Source organism: Onychomys torridus, chromosome 6 (genome assembly GCF_903995425.1).
Source record: "Onychomys torridus chromosome 6, mOncTor1.1, whole genome shotgun sequence".
NCBI classification, from domain to species: domain Eukaryota; kingdom Metazoa; phylum Chordata; class Mammalia; order Rodentia; family Cricetidae; genus Onychomys; species Onychomys torridus.
In genome coordinates this window covers 65,189,632-65,210,494 of record NC_050448.1, presented here as the reverse complement: position 1 = coordinate 65,210,494, position 20,863 = coordinate 65,189,632, and the positions used below count along the sequence as shown (strand labels likewise).

Genomic DNA, 20,863 nt, shown 5'->3' with positions numbered 1-20,863 from the left:
GTGCTGGGATTAAAGGTGTTTGTCACCGCTACCCAGTGTGATTCTTTCAATTCTTCAAAAACATTTTGTGTTGAGGTTTTATTTTTATGTGTGTCTGCCTGCCTGAATGTACATATGTGCACCATGTGTGCTTTCCCCATAGAGGCCAGAAGAGGGCATTGGATCCCTTGGGACTGGAGTTACAGTTGTTAGCTGCCACGAGGGTGCTGGGAACTAAACCTACCCAGTTTCTCTGCAGACAGCCAGGATCTTCACCACTGTGCCCCTCTGCAGCCCCCAGGCAGTTCTTCAGTTGGGACTGCCTCTTCCAGGTGATTCTAGGTTGTGTCAAATTGACAAACCTGACCAGGCTACATCTGCCATTTTGTACTACAGATTTATGTGAGACAGTATACTCATCATTGACAATTATGAAATCAAAACATGGGTTGGGGATTTAGCTCAGTGGTAGAGCGCTTGCCTAGCAAGTGCAAGGCCCTGGGTTTGATCCTCAGTTCAAAAAAAAAAAAAAAAAAATCAAAACATTAATTCTGAAAAATACTGAAGAGGGTCTACATTGTAAACTATCAAATATCTAGCTAAGAAATATATAAAAATAAGTTCATCTCAAAAAAAATTCTTTTTTTTTGAGACATGGTCTCATTATGTAGCCTTGGCTGGATTGGATGCCTCAATCTTAATTAAAGAATTTTAGGGCTGGAAAGATGATTCAGGGGTCAAGAGCACTGGCTGCTCTTCAGAGGTCCTGAGTTCAATTCCCAGCAACCACATGGCGGCTCACAACCATCTGTAATGAGATCTGGCGCCCTCTTCTGGTGTGCAGGCATACATGCACAACACTCATACATAAAATACAGATACATAAAATTAAAAAACGAATTTTATTTAAAAGAAGTTTCTTGGGCTGTGGAGATGGCTCACAAATGCATTCGGGTGCCCTGCACCAAAGCTGGGTGCAGTTGTGAGCACCTGTAATCCTACACTGGAGAGGCAGAGACAGGAGAATGCTTGGACTTATTGGCTAGCCAGTATTACTGGAAAACTCCAGGTTCTGTGGAAAGCAACACTCACCACTGAGCCCTGGTGCACACATACCCGGCACACACACATACACAAATACAGATTTGTGATTTCCAGTAAATGTTTGATGTGTGTATTTCATGTTCTGTACATGCAGGCCATGAATTCAGCTGAAGAGAGTTTGTGAGAAAGTTTAAGAAGCCACGTGAGTTGTCATGGTGCATGTATTTAATCCCAGTAGAGGCAGACTCTGTAAATTTGAGGCCAGCCTGGTCTACATAGTGAGTTCCAGGACAGCCAGGGCTATGCAGAGAGACCCTGTCTCAAACAGCCTTAACGGGGGAAAAAAGCCCTGGGACAGGCTCCTGACTAGACTGGCCTCTTGTCTCTGGTCTGGCAATCCTCCCAATGTCTACTGTCAGAAGTTTCTTGCTAGCAAAAGCTTTCTTCTTGTATCTTAGTATTTTGAGTGTCTTTTGTAGACCAGACTGCCTTCCCGTTCACTCTATAGTCCAGGATGGCCTTGAACTCCTGATCTCCTGCCTCTCCTTCTCTGCCCTGCTTTAGTTTTTGTTTGTTGCTTTTGAGACAGGGTCTCACTGTGTCAGGCAGACTGTCCTTGAACATCCTTCTGTCTACGCCGCTCCAGTTCCTGGCCGACCTGACTCATTCCTTTACTTACACCCTTTTGATGACTTACATTGTGTAGGATAAAGCTTGCCTTGCCAAGGAAGGCCTTTCACACGGCCTCTGCCTACCCCTCAGCTCCAAGTGCTATTCATTTCTGGCTTTCACTGGTGGTTGATTTCCTTAAGGCCCCATATGCCCAGGAAATTCCTACGTGTCTACAAAAGTTCAGTTCCAATAACTCCTCTAAGACACCTCCCAGACCACTAGTATGGATTGGACATGCCGGGTCTCTCGTCTCAAAAGCCCAGTTTCTGCTGGCTTTTCTGTCTTCTGTTCCTAGGAAAAATAGGAACCAACTGATACAGTTCTGTTCTTGTGTCAACCTAGACTCCAAGGAACAACATGGACTAAGCCTGGAAGGGGGCTTGTATTAGCCCTCTGAAGGCCTTTGTACTTTATGTGGTGAGCTGAGGAAGACCATCAAGGGGTCAGTCAGATCATCAACAGGGCTGGGAGGCTACTTTGGAGAAGGGCAGGCAGAAGGGAGAGACAGCTGTTAGCACTGTTGCATAAGAACAGCCACCAAGTGTCAGGAGTACAGCACACTCTGGACTATGCCGAGTCCAGAGAGCTCAGTGTGTCACACTATCATGCTTTAAACTGTCAGGGCTCCATGACTGAGGAGGAAAGTCACTGCACTGGTCAGGATAGGACAGTGACAGCGCAGGTTTCATTTCTAGTCACATAACGCTTCCCCTGGTGCTATCACCATCCTGAGGTGGCTTAGCAATCCAGACTCTTTTAAATATGTATGTGTATGGATGTTTTCCCTGTATTCATGTCTGTGGCATGCAGTGTTTGTAGAGGCCAGAAGAGGGCGTCAGACCCCAAACCCAGGCTGCTCTGATACGCGGCACTTCACACTGGCATGCTCTTCCACAATGCTCAAGACAGGGAACAGCACTTGGAGAGGCAGGGATCACCTGTGTTTCAGAAGGGACACGCACTACAGCTCGTTAGTCCACTGGTTAGCCTCCCGTCTTTGGCCCTGTTGATGATCTGACTGACCCCTTGACTAACTTCCACAGAACCAGCCCCAAGATCCCACTGAGAAAACACCAGGAGAGAGAACAGGAAGTCTCTGTGAACAACAGGAAGGCTTATCCAGATACCTTCTAGGAAGGAAGAGCAGGCCAGTCTGAGGCAGATAGGAGATGCACTGAGCAGAAAGATTTTTGTGAAGCATTTGCCTTCTGAGGTCACCTCAGAGAAGTCCTTCCCATGGGCATGGATGAGCTGGGCAGTACATCTTACCTTCCCTGGAACAACTTCTGGAAAAGTCAAGCAGCTATACTGCTGGAGGAGATGACCTCATTCAAATGGCAGCTGGTAGGAGCCCAGGAGTCCTTGGCATGTGGGCTTTTCACAGGGCTGGTGTACAGCTTACTATAAGGGCAGATAACAGAAGCAGAAGCCACACTTCCCATTCGGAAGGACAAACCATTAACTGCCTTCTTCTATTGGTCATTCAGGGTGCTAACAAAGGCATGGATGCAGGCAGGGATAGTGGGAGGCCACTGTGGAAGGTGCTGACGGCCTCTGGAGGACAGTGATATCTTTTTCTTTTAGACAGGGTCTCATGTAACCCTATGGAGCTGAGGATGACCTTGAACTTCTGATTCTCCTGCCTATACGTAGAATTACTAGTGTGTGCTACTATGCTTTTATGTAGTACTGGAGACTGAATTAGGCAAGCATTCAATCAACTGAGCTACAGCCCGAGCCTAGAGGACAATATCTTAACCCTTCCTTGATCAGGACACCATCTCTTTGCCACTGCTGAGGAAGACGTGAGGTGAAATCCAGTGACCTTGTGAGAAAGGCAGGGCCACCACAGATGGTAAGTATTTTGCAATATGGAAATCTGAGGCTCAAGGACATTCTGTGCCTTGCCTGACTTGACTCCTGCTCTCTCACAGCAACCCTGTCAGGAGACCGGGCCATCTTCACACTGTAGGGCAGTCTAGCCACCGAGCAGAGGCCTTCCTCACTTACTCTGCTGCTTCAGCACATGACAAGGACCAGGTGCAGGGCAGTTTCTCAGGCTTCCACAGCTGCCGAATCTGCTGACAGCCTGGCTGTGCTGTGAAGAGGAGGAGGCACAGTGCTGTGCTGAGAGACTGGTGGACTCTGAAGGTAGGCTCCACCTGGCCCAAGGGAAGTCAGCTAAGAAAGACTTCCAGTGGGAAGGCTGGCCCTGACCCTAGGAACATCCATTCTTCCTGTTTGCAGGGTCCTTTTCAAGGCTTCTACCTGGACCACTTCTCCAGTCCTGGGGCTGCCTCTACCTTAAGAGTGCCCGAGAAGCCTGGCATCACTCCCCACAGCCTATCCTCCCATAACCACTCACTCCCCTAGGGACACCAGGCCTTCCTCCCCCTACTCGCCGCGCCAAAGAAATCCAAACCCAAGCTGAGGTATCAGAAACGTGTTCCTTTTTCTTTTAATAGTAAACCTCTTTACAACAAATATAGTGAAAGACTTTTCAAACCAAACTCGTAAGAATCTCGAGGACTTTGTCTCTTCTTAATGTGCAGAATACTAGAAAGCATCACCGTACAGCACGGAAATAATGAAAACAATTCAACAGCCACACACTTGGACTCACCCTGCCCCAAGACCCAGGAGCCAGGAGTGTGGGTGATTGTCAAGTTTGGGGATGGGCCACCTCTTGGCTGACCCCACCCTCCCTACTTCCCTCTCTCTGGGACTTGAATGGGGTAGAGAATTCAGATCCTTCTTGGGAATCTTAGCCCTCCTGCCCCATAGTCCCATCCCTCTGCTAAAGCAGAAGGCAGAAGGGGGCAGAACAAGGGCGCCCAGCCTCCAGGAGAGCCTACATTCCCCCACAGGGGGTTCCAGAGAGTCGGTTAAAAATATAGAGAGATAGAGAGATTTTTAGATACTTTACATCATTTCTGTCTCTCCAAACAAATAAATAATCAGCAAGAGAAGGTGCATCTTTCTTCTTTCCTGTCCAAGGTGGGGAGGGGTGGTTGAGTGCACTGCTGGGGGTTGAGGGAATGTGTTCCACTGAGGCATGTGGGGATGGCCCTCGGTCCCACTATCCCTGAAAGCTGAGGGAAACCTGGGTGGGAAGGGCACTGGATGACGCCAGAGGCTACTTTGGCAAATACCCAGTTTTGCAGAGGGAGTGGAAAGGAGGCAAATTTGGCTTGTGAGAGGAAGAAGATAAGTCCTCATTTGAGGTCTGGGTTCCCAGGGATCCATTTACCTGGCCAGCCAGAAGCCCCTACATAGCCCCAGGAGAAACCCGGAGATACTGAACTGCAGAAACGCCACATACTCATTCACAGACTGTCCCTACTGTCAGGGACAGAGGATGAGCGCGCACACACACACACACACACACACACACACACACACACACACACACACACACACACACACGGCAATCAGAAGCCAGGGTTGCTTTCAGGAAGCAGATGGCCAAATGCTGAGTGGCACACTGTGGACTTTGGGGGCCTTACCCCAGCTGTATGTCATGGCGGCCAAGCTCAGCCTAGAAAGGTGGGCCTGAGAAGAGGCCAGTGATTCCATATGTATTGAGCACCTATCATTCACCCACTCACCATTTACTGAGGGCCTACAATGTGCCAGCTGCTTTCAAAGGGAGTGTATGTGCACAGGACTACACTCTGGCTTCTTTCAAGGCCTTAAACAAGTCTTCAAACTCCCTCTAGGAACTGGGAGGAGAGGTGGGAAGACAAGGCATGCATGTGACACCTTGCCTGGTCAGCTACTGGGGTAAATATGGAAAGCAAAGCTCCCAGGAGGAAGAGGATCTTGAGTCTGCTCCACAAACAAGTCAGAACTCCAGGGCCAGAGCTGGTCTGGGTGGGACTGGTGGACAGTCATATGGAGGCAGAGCTCCTAGAGTGAGGTCCTGGTGGAGGTAGGCTGTGGGGAGAAGCAGGATGGCCAACTAGCAACTCCCTATAACTTTAGTACAAATGTTTCAGGCCTGAGAGCAGCCCAGGGAAGCGAGGAGTGAGAGCCACGGTGGGAAGCCACCTCTCCCTGTGTGAACACACCCAGCTACACAGACAGAGGCCCTTGGAGCCTGAGTCACAGATGTGAGAACACACCCACTGGACTCAGAGGCACTCAAAGGTACACCCACACAGCTGCACACAAACACATAAACACAGGGTGCACCCAGATCCGCCCGCGTGAGCATGCTCACACCCCTCTGCTGCTGGCTCCTTCCCTGCATCAAGCGTCAAAATACTTGGAAAGGCTGGGTCACAGGTGGGCAAAGACATCTTCCTACAGCACCGAGCCTTGTCTTACTCTGCCCTCCAACTGGGAGGGGGCTCCAAGGGAGTGTGTGCTGTCTCCCATCCCCTTCCTGGGGGAGGAGGCAGAGGGGAGGGGCAGAGGGGAAGGGTGGTGACAGAGAGCAGGCTGGGGCTGTTGTATTCCCTCCAGTTTGATCTCAGATTCAGCAAGAGGCCCAAGGACCCGATGCTTGCACTGCCCCGTGCTTGCCTGAGGCCCCCGACAAAGCACAGGTCTGGAGAGGAAGGCAAGAAGAGCAGAAGAATCCCATCTGTACAGTACGGGCCATTTGAGTCATTATTATTACAATATACTTTGACAAAAATAGAATCTCATTTCATATCAATACAACAACAACAACAAACACAACAGTTTCCTGGACTGTTAACCACTAACATTTTGGAAGGTCGCTATTTACAATTACAGTAGCAAGAGGGCAGGTTTGGGGCATGGCCTGGAGGTGGAGGGACAGGAGGTAGCCAGACAAGGGGCACGCAAAGAGCTGGGAGGTGGCCAGGGGCAGGAGCTGACTGGGGAGGGGCCTCAGGGGCCTCAGCTATAGGGACCATGCTGTGTGCCCAATGTGCACTTTTCCGGGTATGGGTGCACAAAGCAGAGGCACCCTCCACGTGCCTGCCCCTGACCAGCCTCCGGCCCTCAGTGCCCAGGGAACCAAAGGCTGACTCTGGCCCACCCTGGGCTGCTTCTGAAGGTCCTCTCCCCAGCTCTTCCAGTACATGGCCAGCTTTCTAGGGCTGGGGTAGGCTGAGGGATGGGGAGCTATTGCACTGTACATCTTAAAGGGGAAGCCAGGGGTAGGGTCCCAAGTCACCACACCCAGTCCTTCTGCCCTCATCCGCCCTCTTTCTACAGCTGATCTCATGTCACTTCCAGAGAGGTTCCTACCTCAAGCCCCTGCCCTGGCCTCAGACTCTCAGGCAGCCTTCCCAGCACCCAGATCTTGGGGTGCAGCACACAGAATCGGAGAGTGTGGCACGTCTGTAGGAAGCTGGAGGGACCAAGATGGGTATTTGCCGTGAACAGCCCAGAAGCAGTTTCTGCCTCTTTCTGTCCCTGAGACGCAAACCCATCAACAAGCCAGCTCCAGGGTCTCAGTCTACTGTCCGGGTTTTGTTGTTGGGTAGTTTTTGGTTCTTTACGTCTATCTGGGAATGGGATGGGAGGGCTCCACATGCAGGGCTCGGCACCTGTCCTTCTCCAAGGCCTACCGCCCCCCCTTCCTGCAGCATATGTGTACAACGTGCAAAGTGTCCCCCCCTTTCCCGCAATAAAGAGAGTTCCCCACCAGTGAAAATGGTAGGGCCAAGAAAGGGGCAAGAGCAACCCTCTCTCTAAAGCGAGAATTCGGATTTAAAAATATAATAATAATAATAATAATAATAATAATATAATTATACACAAATGTAACCATCAACAGGACATGGGGCAGAGGAAAGGAAGTGGGGGTCGAGCGGGAGGAGCCCAGGGCAGGGAGGGGTGGGCGGTGAGATTGTCAACTCTTCATCAGGGAGGCTGAGAGGAGGGAGTGGGAACCGTCACTTTAAAGTCTGTGAAGAGAGGAGATGGAGAAGGTGATGTGAGGGGCAGCTTGGCCTATAGGACGCACCCCAACCCTCTCCCAAGGGTAAGCTCTGGGGCCAGGCCAGCTGGAGGTCACTGAGCAGGGCACAGTGCTGCAAGGGGGCCCAGGGCTGTGAATACTGACCAAAGGGATGCCTGGCCACAGGCCTCTCAGGTGGGAAAGAAAGCAAGCTGAGTGCATGTGGGGCAGTCCCTGGGTGACACAGACACCGGCAGACAGCAGGGCAGTATTACAGTACCCAAGTATCCAGCCGCATCCTCTTCACAGCTGAGCCGTCAGCCTCAGGCTCTGGGGCTGGGCGCAGCAGGCCCAGTGTGGGCCCAAAGTCCCCCCGTCCATCATCCCGGTCCCCGGTCTCATAGGGTCCTCCAGCTGGGCTGCTGAGACCTTCGCCAGGCTCAGGGCGGGCAGCTGGAAACACAGCTGGTGGAGGAGGTGCAGGGCTGCGCTCCCGGCTTGGGGACACTGGTTCTGACTTGATGCTGATGTGGGGGTGCGTGGTGACAGTGAGAGCAGCACCCACATGGGGCAAGGGACTGCCTGGGCTGGAGTTCAGGGTTCAGAAACACAAGAGGCAGTAACAGGAAAAGTGGGAAGAAGTCACCCACAAAGGGTGAGAAGAGAAGAGAATCAGAGTAGGGAGTTGGGAGAAGAGGCAGACAGTGTCAAAGGGGAAGAAGAGAAATGAGTGTTAGCTCCACTCTGTCCACACCATCTTCAAGCCCACACCCTCAGCCCTGCTGGCTGGGAACAAGGGCTCGTGACTGCCACTTGCTGAACAACTCCAAGGAGACCTGTCCCTCACCCCCCACATCCCCGTGGAAAGCGCCCCAAAGACTCACATGAGGTTGCTGAGAGACACGGGGACCAAGTGGGGCTGTGGCTGAGGTGGCTGCTGTGGCGGCTGTGGCTGCGGCTGTGGCTGTGGCTGGGACTGTGGTGGCTGTGGTTGTTGTGGCTGCTGGGGCTGCTGGGGCTGCTGCCAGGCGGTGACATTGCCTAGTGCCAGCCCTGCAGGTGAGCTGAAGGCTGGTAAGGAGGATAGCTCTGCACTGGGCAGCTGGTAATCTGCAGTAAGAGAGAGTGAGGGAACCTGATGGGGAGCACATCACCCGACCTCTGGGGGAGGACAGGTGCTATCTAAGCACAGATGTGACCGAGCGAAGACATTCATGAAAATGACAGAGAAGAGCCTAATATCCACAAGGCACCGCTTTCTTTAACAGGGTGAGGGGACAAGTGGTTTTTAAATAGCATCAGTTTAAAAAAGCAATCAAGTATTGCTTTACAAAAAGAAATGAGGCAGGGCAATGGAGAAGGCCCGGCTGGTATTGGTCTAACTGCGGTCTTTTCGCCTGTCCAGTGTCAGGCGGCCGAGAGGCAGCCAGGAGTTCTGGGAGCACACCGGCCACAGGTAGTCCCCCTTTGGCCGTGGTCCCACATGTCTAGACTCTCTCAACAGGGCTCAAGCTACTGCTCACACAGACACAGAGAATGGCTCTACAAAAGGGGCTTCAGGGCCGATGCGGGGGTCACTGCTTTGTCTAGCTCTGTACTAGCGCTGGTGTTAAGGAAGACACTGTGACATCCGCCCTGCTAAGTGACCGGTTAAGCACCTCACCTTTCACACAGCTCTAGTGCCTCATGCTGCATCCTACTGAGGTGTTTAGAAATGCCTTCCATAGAGCCACAGGGATGTGTACACAGTGGGAGGACATGCTAGGAAGAGATGTACTATCCAGTCACCCCAACCTATGTTCCACAGCCCTGTTTGTGCAGGAAGAGGGTTGACCTCTGCAACATTCCCAGCTGGAGCTGAGGAGAGATTCTTGGCAACCGCCACTCACTGTGAGATCCTGGTCAGACACTGTCTATAACAGGGCAGCAAGCAAGTGTGCAGAGACATGCGGGGCAGCAATGGTGCTGGGTTCCTGTGAACACTTCAGGATTCACCCAACACCACTGCACCCAGGAGACAGACGCAGCCTCAGCTCTGAGCAGCTTCCTGTTCACAGGAACAGCCAGCGACAGCACTTGTGAGAGCCCTGGGCACTTCATTGCTTCTATGTGTTATTTTTCCACAGTACAGGTCTTGCACAGGCAAGCACTCACCACTGGTCTGCTCTGCACCCCAGACCTTTCCTTTTTTTTAAAAAAAAAAAAAAAACAAAACCAGGGTTTCACTATGTAACCATGGCTGACTTGGAACTCAATATGTAGGCCAGGTTGGCTTCTAACTCACAGATATCTGCCTGCTTCTGCCTCCTGAGTGCAAAGATTAAAGGTGTGTGCCACTATGCCCAGCTTTTTCCAGGACCTTTAAACCTCACTCTAGCCTGGTCAATGCTAGTTACTAGTTTTTGGGGTTTTTGTTTTGTTTGTTTGTTTGTTATTTTACATTTTTGTTTTAAGTTTTTCTTTCCTATTATTTAAAAAAAATAATTTATTTTAAGTGCATTTGGTGTTTTGACTGCATGTGTGTATGTGTGAAGATGTTATATTCCTGGAACTGGAGTTACAGACAGTTGTGAGCTGCCATGTGGGTACTGGGAATTGAAGCTGAGTCCTCTGAGGAGCAGCCAGTGCTTTTAACTTCTGAGCCGTCTCTCCAGACACTTGGTTACTGGTTTTTAAAGGGTAATGTAAGGGAGCCAGTGGTGGTGCATGCTTTAATCCCAGCACTTGGGAGCGGAGGCAGGCGGATCTCTGTGAGTTTGAGGCCAGCCTGGTCTACAAAATGAGTTCCAGGACAGCCAGGGCTACACAGAGAAACACTGTCTCAAAAAAACCAAAAACCAAACCAACCAAGCAAACAAAATCAAAAACAAAAAAAGAACAGTATAAGAGCAAACGGTGGGCCCAGAGGACCTAACTATATCTAACACTTATTCTATGAACAAGGAAGCCGGGAACCTTAGTCCTGCTCCATCCCACCACGCTAGCCCTATGGACTGGGAAGCTTACTTCCTAAGAGGTCAACCCCAGGCTACCAGGCTGCCTCCTCAAGTTACTCTTGTAGTCATCACAGACAGACCTCTAAAGCTGGTCTCCACAAGGCCCATCTCTTACGCAGGATGTGACCAGAGCAGGTCACCCAGCACTTGTTGGAGTGTAGGTATCTACAAATGTCTGCTGCTGGCAGCAGTCTGTTCAGCTACTCCTGTGGCAATAGGAACTGGAGCCTTGCTTTCTCGGAGGCCAAAGCTGTTGCATACCCCAGTGATACACAGGAGTCCATGGCCAGCTCTGTGGAGAGCCTGGTTCAGGTTCACTGACATAAACTTCCTTCCTGTTCCACAAGACTGAGTGGGAAGAGCACAGAGAGCCACCATGGATTCCCAAACAAAGCTTCCAAGGAGACCTGAGCTGTGTTTAGCCCATTCCCCCATTAGACTCAGGAAGAAGACTTCTTAGCCTGGGGGGGGGGGGGGCAGGCTAGAAGAGCCTCATGGTCCTCTCATCTACCAATATTCCCTGATAGGAGATAGGCCCACAGGGCACCATTTCTGAAGCAGCCCTTTCCCAGCCTCAGGACATAATAACCTGGGAGTGGGTATGCATGGGGAGCATCCAAGGAACAGGGAGCAGAGACATTTGGGCAGGAAAGTCTGCCTAGACTCATCAATAGCCTGCCCCTGTAGAAGTATGAAAGACTGCTGCCTGATGCTCAGGATTTCTCCCCTGCTGGGAAGGGGAGCAAAGGTGGGCTCTGTGGATATCTGAGGTGGAATCTATAGCTTAACACGCTTCGGCTCTATGAGAGCCAAGGGAGGTGGAAGAGTCTGGGGTCTTCTGGTCTAGCTTACTCTTCACCACGACAAGAGTCTGAGCACAGGTCACTCCACCAGGAGGGCCAGTGGTCAAGGGGAAAAGGGATGACAAAGGCCTCCCTGCTGGGAAAGAGCCTACTGCCACACGAAAGCTCTGATACTAGGGGACAAAGCATTTCCCTGTCAGCCAGTCCTTCCTGACAGACACAGCAGCGTGAACCACAGGGAGCGTCACAGACCATCTGGGGAAGGTGTGAGTGGCTAACAAAACCAGAACAAGCCTGAGACCCACATCAGCGTGACTGTACGTCCAACCAGAGTTCTTCACTCCAGAGGCCTTTCCCATGCCCCCAGGGAACTGTTCACCTTTAGACCCACCCACCCTTCAGCAGCCTTATCCTGCCTCCCACTCAATGCTGCACTGAGCCAGCCCCCTCAGGAAACTAGCAAACCCACTCTGCACTCCCAGCCTCCTCTCTCACTTTCCTTCCCCTCCAGGAAGCTTTGCTGCACTAACCATGTTCTCCTCCCCAGGCTCAAGCCTCAAGTCTATTAGCCTGGTGGCCTGCCTCATCAGCTCAGGCCACCTCTCTGTCCTGGCTGCCTCACAATGGACAGGCGTTCCTCTTCCATAAGGACCTATATTAAAAATAAAAGATACCCAGCTAAAAGTAAATCTCAGATAAACAATGCATTTAAAAACATCAGTATGTCTTTGGGATATACTTTAGTACAGAGCAAACAAACAAACAAATAAATAAATAGCCGGGTGGTGGTGCACGCCTTTAACCCCAGTACTCGGGAGGCAGAAGCAGGCCTGAAAAAAAAAAAAAAAAACCTTAAAAAACGATGTGTGTGTGTGTGTGTGTGTGTGTGTGTATGCCACATGTCTGCAGGTACTGTTAGAGGCCATAGGAGGGTCTTGGATTCCCTGGAGCTGGAGCTACAGGTAGTTGTGAGTAACCCAGTGTGTGCTGGGAATCAAACCTTGGCTTTCTGAAAGAGCAGCAAGTATTCCTAATTATTGAGCACTTTCTTTCTAAAGATTTATTTATTTATTATATATACAGTGTTGTTTGCGTGTATCCCTACAGGTCAGAAGAGGGAGCCAGATCTCATTACAGATGGTTGTGAGCCACCATGTGGGTGCTGGGAATTGAACTCAGGACCTCTGGAAGAACAGCAGCCAGTGCTCTTAACCACTGAGCCATCTCTCCAGCCCCCTTGAGCACTTTCTTTAGCCTTTTTTTTTTGGTTTTTCAAGACAGGGTTTCTTTGTGTAGTTTTGGTGCCTGTCCTGGAACTCACTCTGTAGACCAGGCTGGCCTTGAACTCACAGAGATTCGTCTGGCTCTGCTTCCCAAGTGCTGGGATTAAAGGCATGAGCCACCACCACCTGGCTCCATTTTATTTTTTTGAGACAAGGTCTCATGTAGCTCAAATTGGACTTTAACACCCTATGCAGCTGAGGCTAATGTTGAACTTCTGATCCTCTGGTGTCCATCTCCTGAGTGCTCAGATTACAGGCAAGTGCTACCACATCTGGCTCAGATTACAGGCAAGTGCTACCACATCTGGCTTATAAAGTGCTAGAAACTGAACCCAAGGCTTCATGCCTGCAAGGTAAACACTTCACCAACTGAGCTACACGCCCCCAGCCTGGCATTCTGTTTTTATTTGTTTGCTCTACTACTAACTACAACACTAATTATTGGAGGACCCTTCCTCAGACTGGCATTCTAATTCTCCTCTGGTAGCTCATCTGCCCAAGTACAAGTGCACAGTACACCAAGTTACATGAACACTCACCTGTGTTGTAGGCAGTGGGCATGGAGGAGAAGGGGAGGCCCTGGCTGAGTAAACTTGGTGTTGCCACGGAAACCACTGGGGTGGTGAGTGAGTGGGTAGACTGGGAGACCCCAAGGCGCTGGGCATTGTTCTGTAGGAAAGAACTGTCTGTCAAAAGATGGCAAATGGGTGGGCTGCCTCAAGGTGGCCCACCATACCACACCTGAACTAGGTCCCTGAACTCCAAGGGAGTCCTTACATGGAGGGCCACAGACACAAACAGCAAGCTGGTGTGTTTGGAAGCCCAAAGACTCACAGAGAAAAACATGCACACAGATTCACTTGCATCTGCACCCATGCAGAAAGGAAGGCACACAGGCAGCCTGGAGCTCAATATGAACACTCCAATATGAACACTGCCCTGGCTCCTGAAAGAAGAGATGTGGTCCTCCCTTGGGTAGGACCACTGGGGTCTCCTCTACACCTGTTACAGTAGCAGATGCCCCAGGAGATGTCTACTGACATCTGTGAATGGAATGTGGGATCGGGGTGGCATGTGATTGCATGTATGCACACACGTGTGTAGGGCTGTCAGCTCCATCTGCTGCTGAGTCACTTGTTTATTCCAACTCTATGCTGGGGCCGAAACTGCCGGTGTGTTGGCCGCCAAAGCCTGCTTGCCTTTTCCAGCCTTTCTGGCCTCCTGTCAGCAAGCTGGGGGGGGGGGGGATCACCCTCCTCTTTCCTGGCTGATGGTGAATATGTAAGCATGGGGAGGGGGTGTGGACGTCTCCAAGTGCCTGTGAGATGGGCTCAGGGTAGGAGCAAACAACAGGCAGGGAAGTCCTGGCTAAAAACAACTCCAGTCCTGCCTCAGGCCTCAGCTTCCCCTGGAAAACTGACTTTCCTAGATTTTCTTGTAAAGATTAGGTCCGTGTTTTTGGGTTCCAATGTTGCATGGGCCTATGTGGAGTCAGGCTGCCAGTGGGATCTAAGGGCTCAATTCAGGCATTTGGCTGGGGCCTCAAAGGCCTGAGGATTGCCTCATGCTCTTTTCTAGATGTGCACACACACACACCTGTCTGAATAAATGCAGTAATACATAGACACATGCACACGCAGATCCACATGCATGTCCAGCCCTTCCCGCTGCCCTGTTTACCTCAGCATCCCACTCAGCTCCTAAGCACAACTCTTGACAAACAACCAAGAACTAAACATCACACATGAAACACAGAGGGAGCCGGGCGGTGGTGGCGCACACCTGTAATCCCAGCACTCGGGAGGCAGAGCCAGGAGGATCTCTGTGAGTTCGAGGCCAGCCTGGTCTACAGAGTGAGTTCCAGGAAAGGCTCAAAGCTACAGAGAAACCCTGTCTCGAAAAACCAAAAAACAAAGCGCCCCCCCCCCCCCCCAGGGAGAAGACTGGGACACATGGGCATGCTGTAGACTGAATGACGGGGCAAAGCTGGGACCCAAAGGCACTATTAATGCCTCAGCCACACTTACCAAATCTAAATGGTCCTCAGTCTGGGAGCAGAAATAAAACCAAGAGGATGTTCAGGCTATGGCTTCTGTCTTTCCCACATAGCCACCCCATCCACCTGTCTGCCTGAGAGCAGACTGTTCTTTCTCACCCCCAAAGGATAGCTAGGTAGGTATTCTGGCCATCTGATATCCAGAAAATGCTATACCCTCGTCTCCAGCAGCCAGCCAGTGTGAGCTAGCCCTTATCCTCACGGTGCGGTGGGACTCCTTTTGTCTCTACTCCATCACCTTTCCTCCTATCTCCTGGCCATCTCTACCCCCCCCACCCCCCACCCCCCCACCCCCCACCCACCCCCCACCCCCACTACTGCATTCTAACCTCACGGAAGGCCCTCAGGGAAGAAAAAGTTCACAAAAAAGCTATACACTCTCTTTCTCAAGAAGTCCTACATGCCACTAACCTTCGTTTCTCTTGCTAGAGGTCACTCTTCTCTTCCCACCCCCCAGCCCCTGCCATAGCCCAGAAATCCACTCACCAAATGATGCATTAACCCTTTGCCTCCCTGGGAAGTGATGACCCGCAGATCAGGCTTGCGGCTGGGGGCTCCAAGCTGGGTGTTGTGGGTGGGTGGGGGTGGAGACTTGGCAGGGATGACTTTGTTTAGGCTGTTGCCATTGGCCACAGGGAGGAGGCCAGGGGAAGCTCGGGCACTGACGTAGCCATTCCCTGGAGAAGTGAGATGAGGAAAGGAGAAATGCTGGCCTGCCTCTGTCCCTGCCAACTGCCCCAAACAGGCACATCTGTCACCTGGAGGCCCTCCAGAGGCATGCCAGCGCCCCACATGGGCACTGAACTGCTTTCTTAAAGCCTTGGCCCCCAATCACTTAGTCCAAAGTCAGCTTCTAAGCCGAAGTGATGGAGCCAGGGTGGGTGAGAGGGAGAACTGAAAAGCAGCCAGTGTCACTGCCAGCCCTGGGCACACGAGAGCCCCAGCCACGCCTTTGCCCAGGCCTAGCACTCTTCACTTCATACAGGGCATACAAGGACCAGAGTGGGAAAAGGAGGCAGACGGTGATCTGGTCTTCACTGAAGAGCCCTGATCACCAGGGCTAGCCAACCATTTAGACGGTTTCCTTACCAGGAGCTAGAACTCTGTGCTTTTGATCAGTACAAGACAAGCCTGCAGCCTTGGGGAAGGCAGACCTCTGACTTCGGGCAATGGTGTTGCTGGCACCAGGGGCCGATGAAACGGTCACTGCCATGGCTAGACTGGGGTAGAGGCATCACAACCATCTTTATATTTGTTCTGCACTCTGCCGGGTGCAGGCCTTCCACGTACCTCACACATGTTCACATCAGCCATGTGAGGTGCATGGGATGGGCAGAGGAGGAGACACGGCACAGTTGAGAGAGGTGTGAGGACTTCCCCCGGGTATCTCACTGAGTGCCCAATGCTGGACTCAAGGGCCCATGAGCAAGGAAAGGAAGGGGTACACCTCTAGTACATGATTTCATGACTCCAATACACAGCTGTTGCTGAGATACCCTCACACCCACCCTTTACACAGAACCCATAATGACCAAGACAGGAAAGGGTGGCACGCTGGCTGAGACTGAGCTGGAGGAGTCTAAGGTTCAGGGATGTAGGCAGAGACTACAGTGTGAATCCCACCTTGCTCTGTCCCCGAGAGCACACAATTACTCTCCAAGTGTGTTTGCAGTCTCTACCCCAACTCCAAGATCACTCTGGGAATGGCAAGAATGACAGGGTGACGTCAATGGTGACATGGGAAGGGCGGCAGCCTGACACCAGCACAGATCGAGTGGCTTGAAGTGGCTGGGCACAGAGCAGCAGCAGTTCTGACTCTGTATATATGCCCACAGGTACAACATATCTGGATGGTGATCCATGGGAGCACAGAGGGAGGCCTGTGTGCATGGGGGGTACATGTATGCCTACCATTTGTCTAGGCAAATCCTGATCCCAACAAGATGCCCCATTTAATTTGAAAATGCTGGACCATGGCCAGGTATGGTGGCACACGCCTTTAATCCCAGCACTTGGGAGGCAGAGGCAGGTGGATTCTATGAATTTGAGGCCATCTGGGTCTACATAACAAGTTCCAGGCCAGCTAAGGCTCCACAGAGAGACCTGTCTCAAAAAGAAAAATAAAGGGTGTGGGGGGGTGCTGGACCCTCCACTTCAGTAGCACTGTGGATCCACATTCTTGGTTTGCCTGCCATTCTTCAGACCCACACCTCTGCTGACTAGTCACTGCTGTAGACACCAAAATAATCCAGGGGCCTAAACATCTTCTGCTGCATCCTGCTCAGGCCCTGCCATTTCCACATACCTCCCCCACCTTTCCTCCAGGTCCCTGGCCACTCTGAGCCACCCTGTGGAAGGCAGCTACACTCACCAACGGGACTGGGGCAGGCTCCGTTAGCACTGTGGAGGTCTCCACCCAGCATGGCTCCTGGGAGAAAAGCAGAGCTACCATGAGCTTTGTCTTGGGACTGCACAAGAAGAGGGGCCCTGAGGAGTCCTAGGCTTTTCCCCTCAAGAGTCACACACATGCAGGAATGCTGTGAAGGGAAGACCCACCATTGAAAATGGAAGCTCAGAGGCCCTTCCACACCTCACATCCACCTCAGAATTCACCCTCCAGCCCACTTACCTGCACTAGCAGGTCGCTGGGGCAGGCCCGGAGAAACACTGTTTCTCTGTAGTGCTGGTTGCTGGGGGGACAGGAGCCGTGGGTCCGTAAGGGATGACGTCACCAGGGAAGGGGTGACCAGAGAACCACTAGGATTGCTGAACTGCATGGAGCTCTGATTGGACACGGGCACTGTGACAGGCATGGCAAAGTTGGGGGCCGGAACAGATGACTAGACAGAAAGACGGAGGGCAGAGTCACACCAGGTGAACCTCTCACCCGGTCCCATTTTTGCCCAAGAGGGTAGGCACAAGGGTTCTCTGGTTCCTGGACTCTATCTCCAAGGGCCAGCAGTTTGGGCTCCCTGCCTTCAGCCCTTTTGCAGCCCTGCCTTCCTCCCCTCAGAAAGATGAGAGCATCGTACAATATGGTACAGCACTGGTCCAAGGCAGGAGAGCAAGGCTCTGTCTACTGCAGACAGGACTGGATACCCCCAGTGGAGGTGGGTTAGTCCTCAGCCAGGCAGGACAAACTGGGAGCAAGTTAGTGCCCTGGGTACAGACCCAAACAAACTTGCACGCTGCTAAGAATATGGCTTCACTAAGTGGCCACCCACCATCTGGCCTGCTTCAGGAGCAGCTCAAGCCCACCTCTCTGTCTTCCCTTTAGCAGTACGGCTTCCTTTAAACAAAGCTGAGTGCCTTAGGCACGGGCGCCAAAGCAGCCCAAGGGGGGGCCTCTCCCCAAAATAACAGGACAAAGAACATACTCTTCCTTGCCCTCTAAAGGCTCATGGCGTTTGCACACGTTCTGCTGGTGAAGGGACACTGTCTGTCTCTCTGACTTACGCAAGAAGAACTTTACAAGAAGAGGGTTGTCAAGACCAAGGTCAGGAGTTCCTCAGTGGTCAGTACCAGCTCAAAGATGGCTCAGCCTAGTACAGCCATCAGAGGCAGCCGAGGGCAGGCAAGGCTGGGTAAAGCCACACCATGCAGCACAGGAGGTTCTCCTCCATGCGACTACTCACGGCCAGTCTATAACTCTGCATCATCTTATCAAATTCCTCGTCTATCTTTTTATACTTCTCCTCCGTCTGGGGGGTCAGGGCAAACGCCTCGTCCACCTCAGGGCTCTCACATTCCCTGTGCTTCTTGTGCAGCGCCTGGGGGAGGGGCCGAAGGGGACCAGAGAAAAGGTGAGGAGCGCTCACCCCATAGCGCCTGAAGAGCCCGTCCAGCTCCTCGCTGGCCCGCCGGTACTTGTCCTCCAGCAGCAGGGGACTTTGCTCCGGGGAGTCCTCCCCGTCGGGCTCTGGGCTGTCGCAGCCGTTGAAACCCTTCTTCCTCAGGGTCTGCAACCGCACCACTCAGTCAGCCAGCCAGCCATGGTCCTCCTGCCTCCTCCAAGCTCCCCAAGGACCCCCTGTTCTTCTCCAACCTTCTCTCCCACGAAGCTCCAGCCCCTCCCTCAGAGCCATCCTTCCCCACAGACATACACAATGTTCCCTTGGGGCCCTGAGTGAAATGGGACCTGACCTAGGCAGTGCACTGGCAGGTATGCTCCACAGCTCCGTCTAGGGAGAAGCCAACCCCAGCCTGCTCCTTAGGGATGTGCTTGGGGGTGGAGGCTCTACCCATCCAAACCCCTAGGTTCTACTTAGGTGAGAGAGCTGGATGGAGACGGGAGAGGATGATACAGGAAAGCACAAGGACCCGCACTTACTGAACGTTTTGCTCTATATTACCCCAGACTCCACCCAGAGGCCGAAAAGTATATCTGTGGCAGACCCAAGTACCTGTGGTTGCTCAAAACTTTAAAGATACTTGCTTCATGTTCTTTTTTTAAAATCACATTTATTTATGTACGTGTGTGAGCTCACATGCCACAGCACATGAGTGCATGCCAGAGGAGGAGCTGCAGGTGCTGGCTCTCTCCCCTCCACCACGGGGATCCTGGGAATTAAACTCAGGTTCATCAGGTTCAGCAATAAGTGCTTTTACCTGCAAAACCATCAACAGCCCTTGCTTCACTTTTACTTTTATTTATTTATCTACTTATTTTTTTCAAGGCAGGGTTTCACTGTGTATTCCTGTCTGGCCTCAAACTCCCAAGTGCTGGGATTAAAGGCGTGCGCCACCACCTGGTTTATTTTTATTTATTTATTTTTAGTTATTTCATGTGTATGTGTGTTTTGCCTGCATGTATGTGTACAACAATAGTGCCTGGGGCCTGGAGAGTCAAAAGAAGGTGGATGGATCCCCTGGAGTTACAGATAGTTGTGAGCTGCCATGTGGGTGCTGGGAATTGAACCTGGATCCTCTGGAAGAGCAGCCAGTGCTCTTAACCTCTGTGTCCCAAGTTGGCACCCCGGAGTGAGAAGCATGAGCTGGCTGTCTTGTGTGTTCACAGAACAACCTTGTAAGCCAGCACTGCTCAGTCTGTGGAAGAGACCATGGCCCCGAGAAGCCAAACCACCTGCCTAAGGCCATGTGGCCAGTAAAGCCCAGAGGTAAATCCCAAAGCTCACATCCTTCCACATTTCACATTTTGACTCTGAAACAGAAGGCAAGCGCCACAGACTCATCAAGGAACAGGACAGAAAGGAGTTACAGGAACAAGGAGGGAGACACAAAAGGAATATCCCAGAGGATGAAGGAAGGAGGCGCTAAAGAGAGAGCAGAGGACAGCAGGATGGATGCTCCTCAGACCTGGCAGACCAGCCTGCCTAAGCGAGCTGAGGCCTGGTACTGGCCACATGTCTCATGCCTTCGCTGCCACGCCCCTCCTTCCTTGGGGCCTGGGCTCAGGAGAAGAGATGGGTTTACACACAGGCAGCGGTGGGCACAGGCGCACCTCAATGATGTCAGCATTGGTGCGGCTCTCGTGCGGCTCGTTGTACTCCGTGTACTTGAGCAGCACCTTGTCCATGTCGGTGCTGGCGTACTGGAACAGCTTGTTGGAGTGGTTGAAGATGATGAGAGCAATCTCACAGTCGCACAGCACACTCAGTTCGTAAGCCTTCTTCATCAGCCCAAACTTCCGCTTGGTGAATGTCACCTGCAGGACAGCGGTGGGTGGCCAGGTCCGACCAGAGTCCCTCTGCCTATGGATATCTGGAGTTCCACTCTCAGGGTAACTCCGCCACTGTCTATGGAAATCCCTGGTCTAGAAAGGAACAAAATGGCACCCCTTGGCCAGACCACAGCCAAGACACACCAGAGCCGGCCTCAGATGGAAAGGATGTAGATGGCCAGGAGGCCACATCTCTGTGCACTGGGCTGAGCAGGGCAGCTCCCAGGTGAGGAGAGGAAGATTCCTACTGGCATGAGGGAGCTGTGGGTGTGGCAATGGTGTTAGGCCCTGGCCCATCTCAGACCAGCGGAGTTAAAGAGGTACACCAACGTGCTCCTCTCCCCGCTCAGACCCACGCCCTTTTACAACCTCCAGAGAGTCCCTGGACTCCCAGGAATCCCTCTTCTAGAACTGGTCATGGGTGACAGAAGCTGGCTCCCTGCCCTTGTTCTCCTACCACATGGGGCTCTGG

At 52.1% G+C, this 20,863-nt stretch overlaps 1 protein-coding gene across 7 annotated transcripts in view; it reads right to left on the bottom strand.

Moving 5' to 3' along the window:
* Window positions 1-4,123: 4,123 nt before the first annotated feature.
* The window catches only part of Mef2d (myocyte enhancer factor 2D), a 29,823-nt gene continuing 13,083 nt past the window's right edge, over window positions 4,124-20,863 (bottom strand). For 6 of the 7 annotated variants that reach the window (XM_036190655.1, XM_036190653.1, XM_036190656.1 and 3 more), the window contains exons 3-12: window positions 20,173-20,376; window positions 18,530-18,670; window positions 17,341-17,551; window positions 17,083-17,139; window positions 15,198-15,388; window positions 14,683-14,703; window positions 13,195-13,324; window positions 8,458-8,683; window positions 7,854-8,160; window positions 4,124-7,580 (exon numbers count right to left, since the gene is read on the bottom strand). In XM_036190655.1, coding sequence (XP_036046548.1) covers window positions 7,569-7,580; window positions 7,854-8,160; window positions 8,458-8,683; window positions 13,195-13,324; window positions 14,683-14,703; window positions 15,198-15,388; window positions 17,083-17,139; window positions 17,341-17,551; window positions 18,530-18,670; window positions 20,173-20,376 — 1,500 coding nt within the window. In that variant the 3' untranslated portion in view covers window positions 4,124-7,568. The remainder of the gene's footprint in view (window positions 7,581-7,853; window positions 8,161-8,457; window positions 8,684-13,194; window positions 13,325-14,682; window positions 14,704-15,197; window positions 15,389-17,082; window positions 17,140-17,340; window positions 17,552-18,529; window positions 18,671-20,172; window positions 20,377-20,863) is intronic. The other variant, XM_036190659.1, reaches the window with a different exon arrangement.